This window comes from Herpailurus yagouaroundi, unplaced genomic scaffold (genome assembly GCF_014898765.1).
Source record: "Herpailurus yagouaroundi ecotype Mexico unplaced genomic scaffold, PumYag 188, whole genome shotgun sequence".
Taxonomy (NCBI): Eukaryota; Metazoa; Chordata; class Mammalia; order Carnivora; family Felidae; genus Herpailurus; species Herpailurus yagouaroundi.
In genome coordinates, this window is record NW_024412419.1 from 21622433 (window position 1) to 21632830 (window position 10398).

Genomic DNA, 10398 nt, shown 5'->3' on the forward strand with positions numbered 1-10398 from the left:
TCATCTTTTTTTTCTTTTTTTTTAATTGAGATATAACTGACATATGCCATTGTATTAGTTTAGTGTACAACATAATGACTTAACATCTGTGTACGCTATGAAATGATGGCCACAATAAATTTAGCTGGCACCCATCTCCACACATAGTTACAAGTTTTGTTCCTATTATGAGAATTTTGAAGGTCTACTCTCTTAACAACTTTCAAATATACCATACGGCATTGTTAATTGCAGCCACCGTGTTGTATGTTACATCCCAGGAGGCTTTCTTTATCTTATAACTGGAAGTCGGTACCTTTCGACCACTTTCACCCACTTTGCCCACACCTCACCCTCTGGCAACCATCACTCTGTTTTCCGAATCTGTGAGTTCAGTTTGTTGTTTTTTGGGTTTTTTTTTTTTTCAGATTTCACATATAAATGAGATCACGGGTATTTGTCTTTCTCTGACTCATTTAGCTCAGTGCAATGCCCTCAAGTTCCATCCGTGCTGTCGCCAACGGCAGGATTTCTTTCTTTTTTATGCCTGAGTAATATTCCATTGTGTATATATTTTCTTTATCCACTCATCATCAATGGACACTTAGGTTGTTTCCATCTCTTGGATTTGTAAACAATACTGCAATGAACATGGGGGTGCAGGTATCTTCTCAAGGTAGTGACTTTATTTCCTTCACATACCCAGAAATGGAATTGCTGGATCATACAGTCGTTCTATTTTTAACGTTTTTGGAGAACCTCCATACAGTCTCCCTAATGGCTGCCTCAACTTACGTTCCCACCAACAGCGCGTGAGGGTTCCCTTTTCTCCTCACCAACACTTGTTATTTCTTGTCTTTTTGGTAATAACCATTCTAACAGGGGTGGGGCACAACAATCTCATTGTGGTTTTGATTTGCCTTTCCCAGGTGATTAGTGATGTTGAGCACTTTTTCATGTACCCAATGGCCATTTATGTCTTCTTTGGGAAAATGTCTATTCAGATACCTGTCCATTTTTAAAATTTTTTAATGTTTGTTTATTTTTGAGGCAGACAGACAGACAGAGCGTGAGCAAGGGAGGGGCAGAGAGAGAGGGAGACACAGAATCCGAAGCTGGCTCCAGGCTCCGAGCTGTCAGCACAGAGCCCCATGCGGGGCTCGAATTCATGAACCGCGAGACCATGACCTGAGCCAAAGTCGGACGCTTAAATGGACTGAGTCACTCAGGCGCCCCTGTCCATTTTTTAACTTGATCGTTTGGGGGTTTTTTCTACTAAGTTGTATGAGTTCTTTATATATCTTGGATCTGAACCCTTATCAGATAAATGATTTGCAAATATTTTCTCCCATTCCATAGGCTGCCCTTTCATTTTATGGATGATTTCCTTCACTGTGCAGGAGCTTTTTAGTGCATAGTCTCACCTCATAATCAAAATAATTAGTCTTAGTTTTACATTCATCATCTTGGAGTCCCCCAACCACCATGTGAGGGAGGCAATGTGGAGACCGCTCCACCATTTAAGGAGGAAACCGAGGCTCACAGGGGGGCCATGACTGGCCCAGGTCCCACAGCTGGTCACTGCCTTCTGTTTCCTCCATGAGCCTACTCCTCGGATGAGTTTGGGTCACACACCAGTTGCTTGGTCCCGACCCAGAATTTCAGGGCTGGAAGGGGCTGGTGTTTAAAATCTCTCCTCCACATCCTACCAGTATCTGGAGATCTTTCACAGAGTTCTTCCTCTGGGAAGGGAGCAAGCACAGATAGAAGGGGCCCTGCCATGGCCCGGATGTCACCTGTCTCCGTCTTGCTCATCTCATCTCCAGGGACCTCCTCTCCCATTTTCTCCTTCTCTAGCATCACCTAACTTCCTTCAAGAATCTGGGACTCAGAAGCCACTGAATTGTGGTTAAAAAAAAAAAAAATCATGGCTAGTTTTTCAGAAACACACATTTCATTAAATTTCTAGAGGAGGGCATCCATCATTTTTAAAAATATATCATTTCAGGGGCACCTGGGTGGCTCGGTCGGTTGGGCGTCTGACTTCGGCTCAGGTCATGATCTCACAGTTCATGGGTTCGAGCCCCACATCAGGCTCTGTGCTGACAGCTCAGAGCCTGGAGCTTGCTTCGGATTCTGTGTCTCCCTCTCTCTCTGCTCCTCCCCTGTTCACACTCTGTGTCTCTCTCTCTCTTAAAAATAAATAAACATTAAAAAAAATTTTTAAATATATCTTTTCAGTTATTTTTAAAAACATAGTCTGAGTAATTAGACCCTGCAGCATATATTTCCATCCTGGACTAGAATCCAAATATGGACTAGATGGACCACGTTTCTGTTTTGTTTTGTTTTGTTTTGATTAAGCCACTTTGTTGAGATATGATTGACATACAAAAAGCTATATATATTTAACATATACAACTTGCTGAGTTCAGAGATAAGTATACATCTGTGAAGCTATCACCGCAATCTATGCCATAAACATAACCATCACCTCGAAAAATTTCCTTCTGCTCTCCTCACTTACTATGATTGTTATTTGTCACAAGAACACTTAACAAAAGATCTTCCCTCCTGGGGAATTTTTAAGTATACAGTACAATATTGAGATGGACTACAGTTTTAAACTCAGAATGAATCCTTTTCAGGTTATCTTATTCGCTTGACAGACCGGGAAACTGAGGCTCAGGTCAGAGAAGTGCTCTCCCCACTGAAATTTGGCTCTTTAGCGGAAGTGCCAGATCTCGACCTAGATCTTTGAGTCCTCATTCGAGGCCACCTCCATATGCTGCAGTCCCACTGTGGCCTGAGATCTGGCAACCTGGGGAAGGGACCAGGGGACCACTTCCTGAGCAGCCCCTAGCCCCAGACCAGCCCGCCTAGACCTGAGCCTCACGCTGCTTTGATGTTCCTACTCACACACATGTCTGGCTCAAATGGCTGTCCCTTTGGACTGCTGCAAGGGGCTGATTAGATGTAATTGCTTTGCCTAGAGCGAGCTATCTGCTTAATAGAATCAGCTCCCAGTAATTAGCCTGCCAAAGGCCCATTTCCCTTGCTGGAGTCCTAGGGCTTCCAGGCCCTTACTGCAACCTGTGAGCATCGGGCCTCTGCAGGCACATTTGGGATATAAGTCGGTGGGCCTTTGGTCGGGTTGGGGTGGCTGGGAGAAAGCAGAGCTGTGGAGGCTTAGCAAGGACTCTGGGTGCAGCCTTCCCTGGGGCTAGGGAGTTGCAGCCTTTCAAGGTCGGAGGGGCAAAGTGCCTGGCACAGAGGGACCGCTCCTTACATGTTGACCAGAGTCCGACTGAACCTCAAGGGGCAGGTCGTCCAGCCCCAAACCCAGTACATTCAGCAACCAAGTCGAAGGCATTTCTTGCAGACCTACTATGTGGCAGGCACTGTACTAGCTCCTTGGATCCTTCTAAAACAACCTCAACCCAAAGGACCAATCCGGCTATGCTTGCATACCTCCACTGCCCAGGAGCTCATTACCTCACGGGCAGCCCATTCCTTCTTCAGAGCCGTAGAGAAAGTTTGACCAGTTTTGAGCTGAAAGGTCTTCCACTGTGCCATCTCCCACCGCTCACTGGTCCCTCCTAGGCTACCCAGAGCAAGGCTAATCCCTCCTCCACGGGACGGCTCACATGTCCCCTGCATCTTTGCCCCAAGCTGAACATCCCAAGTGCTTCTGGTTGTGCCAGGTACATCATGCTGGTGAGGCCCCTCGTTAATCTCAGTAATCATTGATGGGTCTGAACCCTGCTTCTGTGGGTCGATTCCTGTCTCCCAGCACGGCCAGGAGCCCAGCAACAGGCACCACAGGGGCCAGGAGTCCTCTCCCAACAGAAAGAACTACAGCCCCAGCCAGAACAGGACACTACCCAAGGAGTGCCGCGGTGGTGACCCAGCCCGTCCACTGAGGGAAAGACACCCAAAGCCTGCTCACTGGAAGTAAAGTCACCTCTCTTGCTCTCCCCCTCCCCCCACCCCGACCTGGACACACACATGCGCACACACACTGCTGTGCACGCTCACGGGCGCCACTCAATACTAACTGGCTGATTAATCATTGCAAGTGCTATTATAATTATTGCGTTTGGTCCTGAGACAAGGCTGCCTCTGCTTGTTTCTCAGAAGCTATAAACCTGCAAAGAAGGATTTCAAGATTTGTGAGGATGCTGACTAGATCTTCAGACTCTCTTTTTTCCTTAGCAGCAACATGTTTGTCGGGAAATACAGGCCATGGCCAGTCCAGAACCTCTGTAGAGGACAGGCTCTCAGAGACTTAATTCTTGCTATGGGAAGGAAGCAAGTCTAGGGACTTACCCTGCAGCCAAAGGCTCGGAGGTCAGGAGAGCGGGGCTTGAGTCCCAGCTCTGGCCCACAGTCTGTGAGGCTTGGAGGTGCTCTCTCCCTGCGCTGGGCCTGTCTCCTTATCAGACTGCATGGTCTAAGGTTTCCTCTAGCTTGAACTATTCTGGAGCCATGGCCAAACACAGAGAGGATGTGAGTGGAGGGGAAAAGAAGGACCGGAAGATGGAAGAAGGGAAGACTAGGACCAAAGCCAAAAGTCTTATACTCACAGCCCACACACACAAGTCTTATACTCACCACACACACACACACACACACACACACACACGCCCCAGACTGGAGAGCAGTGGCTGGTTTTCTCCCAGACCTCTCTCATCACCTGCTGGCCTGTCCAAGACCCCCAGTATTGGGGGCTTTTCTCACTGCCCCTGACCCAAGTGTGGAAGAGAGGAAGGTGTTAAAGGGAGAAGGGAAAGGGAGAGAAGTGGGAAATTAGTAGAAAATAGGGAGGCATACAAATGGCAAAAACAAAAGTGAATCAGGAGCGCCTGGGTGGTTCAGTTGGTTATGTGTCCAACTCTTGATTTCGGCTCAGGTCATGATCTCACGGTCCATGAGTTCTAGCCCCACATAGGGCTCCAAGCTGACAACACAGAGCCTGCTTGGGATTCTTTCTCTCCCCTCCCCAACCCCCACTAAAGCTCATGCTCTCTCTCTCTCTCTCTCTCTCTCTCTCTCTCTCTCAAAATGAATAAATAAACTTTAAAATTTTTTTTTAAAAAGGGAAGTGAGGGCCAAGTAGGCAAACCTGTGCGTTGCTGGGGAGAGTAAACACCAAGACAGATGCACTGAGAACAGCCTGGCCGTGCTTAGGGACACTTGTGGGTATGCGTCCCAATGCAATTTCTCCACAGGTCCTCAAGGACACACGTGCCAGGAGGCTCATCTCAGTGTGGTATCCAGGACCAGAGATGGAGACCACCAAGGAAGCCCTCTCTAGGGGAAGGGATTCGCCAAACGTGGAGACTGTAGACTTTGGAGCAGGTTTTCTGCGAATGAACGAAGCAAGACTGACCCCCCACAGCCACTCCGGGAAGACCGGTTGGTTCCCACTCTCACTAATAGCACAGGCAAGTCTGTACGCAGAGCTGCTCACCCAGCTCATCTGGGGCAGGACTAAGACAGAGCCAGGTATCCACCCCCTAGCACAGCGCTCTCTCCCCAACGGCTCCCACAGCCTCTCCTTTGTGAACAGCTGCCTTTTGTGTTTGGTTTGGGCTTGAGATGTTAAATAAATAGTGTCTCTTGACAAATGCAAGCCGGCTGCACTGGGACTGGTTACGCTCTGTAAATCCAGACTAATCCTCTGTGTCTCTCCCTCAGGGATACACCAAGAAACACCTCAGTCGTACCCGAAGCGCCCTGAATCCGATCAACCGGCCCCCCGGCCATCAGAGGCCACGATTCCTGGTGCCGCTCTCCACCAACGGTGTCCCTGTCTGTGCTGCAGCTCCTGGGCCCACGTGGCCCCTCCCCGTTCTCAGGCCTCCATCTAGCTGGATCTTGAGATGGTTCTGGATACTCCTTCCTACAGCAAACCAGGGACCCTATTCCAAGGCCTTATCCCTGCTCTGCAGGAGCCTATAGTCCGGTCTAGACAAGATAGACCAGAATATCATGGGAGGCTCCGTTCCAGCTAGTAATGAATAGGGTCAGGATTTGAACCTTGTCTGAGTCAGGGTCAGCTTTTTTACTCCCTACCTCACCCCTTTCCCCCATCCTCCAGCCAAACTGGCCAAGGATGGGGGCCTGGTTCTGGAAAACAATGGACAGGGAGGGCCCTGGGCCCCTCATCCCTCATCCCACATTCTTGGCCATTGTAGGATGAGCAGTTGTTAATCATAGGGCCAAGTCTGTCATTAACATCACAAAATGTCAGAGGGAGGGGACTCTTTGAGATAAGCAACTCTTTCATTCTACAGAAAAGGAAACTGGGGCACAGAGAGGCGATGTGAGTCTCTCAAGTCCACCAGCTAGTTGGTAGTTGGTTGTAGCTGGGACCAAACTCCAGGTGTCTAGACTCGTCTTCAGTGCCCTCTCCACATGCTTCCTTGGGCCTTAGGACACTCACATGGGTCTTGCCTTCTCTCCTTAAGCCAGGCAGGGCTTGCTCCAACTTTAGAAGTGTCTGTTGGCAAAGAGTCACAGAAGCAAATTGCGTGGATTTTTCTCCCTCCAGACTCTGCTCTCCGTGCTCCTGTCCCCGCTGACACCGATCTCTAACCCCGCAGGTGTAGGAGGCTTTAAGGACTTCACCATGTACTGAATACACGACAAACATAAGAGCAACTCTGATGTGCAAAGCACCGAGCTCCCCACTGCGGCGAGGCGTGGCACAAGAAGGGACTCCACCCTGGAGAAGATAATGAGCCAGTGGGGAAGACAGATAATAAAGGACTGATCGATCTACTAGGTAAGAGGAACGTCTGCTGAATTGAAGCTTCGACAACGTGCTAGGGAAGCACAAAGGTGCTGGGGGTTCTGACTGGAGGTAACTGGGGAGTGCTTCACAGAGAGAGTGGCCCTTGAGTTGGGTCTTGAAGCCTGAACAGGAGTTCAATAGATAAAAAATGGAGGAGTCGAGGAAGTACCAACATCCCAGCTTATGGGAGCCACATGAGTCAGAAGTAAAGCATGAAAGTACTTAGATGTGTCTAGAGCTTAGAGAGGAATGGTGTGGAAGATAAAGCTGGAAAATAATATGTGTATAATGTTGAGTGCATAATAATACGCAGCAACGAATGATAGTTAAATTCTGTACCATTTATCCTACCTCTGATTGCGCCCTTTTCCTCACAAACTAAAGTCCTAAAAGCAGTGACTAAATCTTTTCACCTGATTCTTGGAATAACTAGCGAAGCAGAAGCGGGCCAGGAAGGTCATGGGATGTTATAAATGAAGGGAGCAGAGATATGTCCTGGTCCAAACCACTCCATTTATGGACATGCAAACCAAGGCCCAGGGAAAAAGAGTGACTGGCCCTGAGTCCCACGGGAAGCAGGTAGAAGAGACGGGACCCCAGCCCAGGCCCCCCAACTCTCTGCCCCATGTTCTCTACGCTGCATCAGATTCCAGAAAACAATCACACATGAGGCTGACCAGTATAATGATTGGAGGGATGTAAAATATCTCTTTCTAACCAGCCCAAGGCTTCCTCCACTGGAGTCACCAATGGAGTGGGAAAAAATAGAGCATGGAGAAGCCATCGCTGAGCAGATTTTGTCATTTATAAAAGACAGGATTGATAGAGATGCTTTCTGACATTTGGCCCTGGGCAGAAGGTGAGGCAGCCCCATCAGGGGTGGGGACATACAGGCAGGCCACATGAGTCCTGGACAGAGGGAGAGGTATAGGCTTCTAGATCTTTGGCACTATCCCACCTAGGTCAAGGGTGAGTTGATGGAACTCCTGTCTGCAGGACCCAGGTCCTTCTCAGAAATCTAGACTGGCACCAGCATCGCTCCCCACCAACCAGTCTCCCCTCCTGAAGAGTAGAAAGGGAAAAGGGGCAGGGGAGTGAGAACCGAGCTGCCCTCCTGGGCTCCAGGCACGCCAAGGATGTGTTGTGTTCCGCTGGCAGCAGGTGTCCTGATCCCATATATATGGGGGCTACAGGAGAGACCCCAGCCACAGGACATATGTCTTGGCCCCCTTTCACTCCCTGTGTGACCCTGAGCAACCCCCTTCCTATTCTCTGGGCCTCGGTTTCCTCATCTGTAACATGAGAGGATCAGGTTAGCTGATCTTTAAAGGTCCTTCCCGTTCTGAAGTGCTGTGAGAACAAGCTTCATCATAATTAATAATAAATGCCCTGCCCCTAAAGAGAGCTTTTTCCCTTTTCCAAAGCTCTTTCACTCATAATATCACCGTTCATCTGCCTAGCAGTCTGGCCTGGCAGCCAGAAGCAAGCAGACCCTGGACACACAGTCTTTCACACTGAAAACCGGGCCTCTTGAGCCTTGCTCATCTAGACTGGCTTTGGGGGAGCTGGCTTCTGGGGTAGTGTGGCCAGGAGGATGGAACCTAGCTTGCACCCTCACCCCTAGGAAGCCAGGAGAATCAGCTCTTGTCTTCTAGGGAGCCAGAAGATGCCAAGGGGGAAGGCCTGAAATGGGCTGAGTAAACGACCAAGGGTGTGGGCCCAGGAAGTTTGTGTCAGATCAATGACTCTGGTATAATTACCTATCCCATTTACAGGTGAAAAAAACCTGAGGGTCCAGGAGTCATTATGGAGAAGAGAATGGGTTTGGAAGGCAGACTGAAGACCCTTCCTGCCGAGCAACCTCGGACAATTCTCTGCACTGCCTGTTGCCTCAGTTTCTCTATCTATAAAATGGACATAACCATACCCACCTTTCAGGATGGTGGTAAGACTAGAGCTAATAAATGTAACATGCCTAGCCTGACACACAGCAGATGCTTGATACATACTCTTTGGATGAGTGGTTGAAAGAAGCAGTGGGTTGGTGGTCTCCCTCAGAGAAGCATTAAAAGGCTCAACAGTGACAGGTCAGGCCCCGGATGTGGGCAGATGGCGCTCCTGCTTCTGGATGGCTGCCTCCTCAACCTACCCTCAGTCAGGGGCCTGGGGCCTCTTCCATCCTGTCTCTCCTCGTGGCCCGTGCCAGGGTCCCGTGAAAGACTCTCTGACCCTCCTTGGCAATGGGATTTGCATTCCAATCATTCTGCTCACTCAGCCCATCCAAGTCTGGAGTTGTTTGAAGCTAAGTAAGGCCTGCGGGATCATCTGCCACGGCACCTCATCGAGGAGATAAGGAAGTGAGACTCTGAGAGGGGCAGTGACGCCTCATCTGAGGTCCCACAGCCTGCGCCTCCTCACCACCACTGCCACCATGTTGACAGAAGAAGAAACTGAGGCATAGGGAGGCCTCCTGGTCTTCAGCAAGCCTGGTCTGGGCTCCAGCTGCCCTATTCTGTTCGGTTGGGATGCCTGATGTTGATGTCCAGTGCTCTCTCTGGCAGCCCATCCCAAGCCCAGGCTGGCCCACTGGTGCAGGACAGGGGCTATGGATGTCTGGACAGCCGGATAACCGCGGTGGGGGGGGGGGGGGGGGGGGCAGCAGAGGAGGAGAGCCTGGGATTGAGTGCTACTGGCCTAGCCTCCCAGCCTGTGCTTTCTCAGCCAGTTCCAGGAGCCATGCTGACCTGGGAAGGGTCACATTTCATGAGAGCAGGGCTTTCCCTTGGGTGTTGGCCCACCGTGCCCAGGTCCACAGCTGCGCCCTGCTGTTTCTAAGACAGCGGTGGTCCGGTGCAGGGTGGGGGGTGTGGCCTGGGCGGAGGGAAGCTTGGCTGAGTCCCAGTGCTGGCACTAATTCACTGTGTGCCCTTGCTTGTCACTCGACCTCTCTGCGCCTCAGTTTCCTCACCGACATAATAAAGGGCAGGACAGCGAGGCCCAAGGTCCCTTCCAGTTAAAGCATGCTGTGATTTCGGTGGAGGCTGGGGGGTGGGGGTCGCTCTGCCCGTTCCTTTTCCCTTCCTTGCTCTTCTTTTTCCGTCATCAATTTATCTCCAGCTACCCAGGTCTCCCTGTCTCTGTCGCTCTTTCTGTTTCCATCTTTCGCTCTCTGCCTCTCTCGCTCTGTATTTTTCTGCCTACCGCTTCTTTTACTGTGTCTGTGAGTCTACCTCTGGTTTTATCTCCCTATCTGTCACACCCCCCTCTGCCTCTTTTTCCTCTCTTTCTCTGTAGTTAGAGCCGTTTCTCTCTGTGTCTAGTTATCTCTTTCCCTGGGTCTCTCTCCCTCGGTCCTGCCCGGTCTCTCCGCGGCTCTCCCGTTCGCTCCCCCACCCCTCCCCCTCCGCCAGCCCCCCTCCTCCCTCCCTCGGCGCGTCTCCCCAGTCCTTATTTGGCTGGGCGGGAGGGCTGGCGGGAGGAGGCGGCCTGCGGGCGGGGGGCGGGGGGCGGGAGCGGGGCCGGGCGGAGGAGGGCGGTGGGTGGTGCTGAAGGGACAGCTCCGCGGCGGCAGCGGCGGCGGCGTTGGCGGCGGCGGCCCCGGGGCGCGGAGCGGGTGCCCT

At 50.8% G+C, this 10398-nt stretch overlaps 1 protein-coding gene across 1 annotated transcript in view; it reads right to left on the reverse strand.

Moving 5' to 3' along the window:
- Positions 1-10163, reverse strand: part of CIB4 (calcium and integrin binding family member 4) — a 100567-nt gene extending 90404 nt beyond the window's left edge. Inside the window, exon 1 of the mRNA XM_040496265.1 lies at positions 6428-10163. Coding sequence (XP_040352199.1) covers positions 6428-6637 — 210 coding nt within the window. The 5' untranslated portion in view covers positions 6638-10163. The remainder of the gene's footprint in view (positions 1-6427) is intronic.
- Positions 10164-10398: the final 235 nt, after the last annotated feature.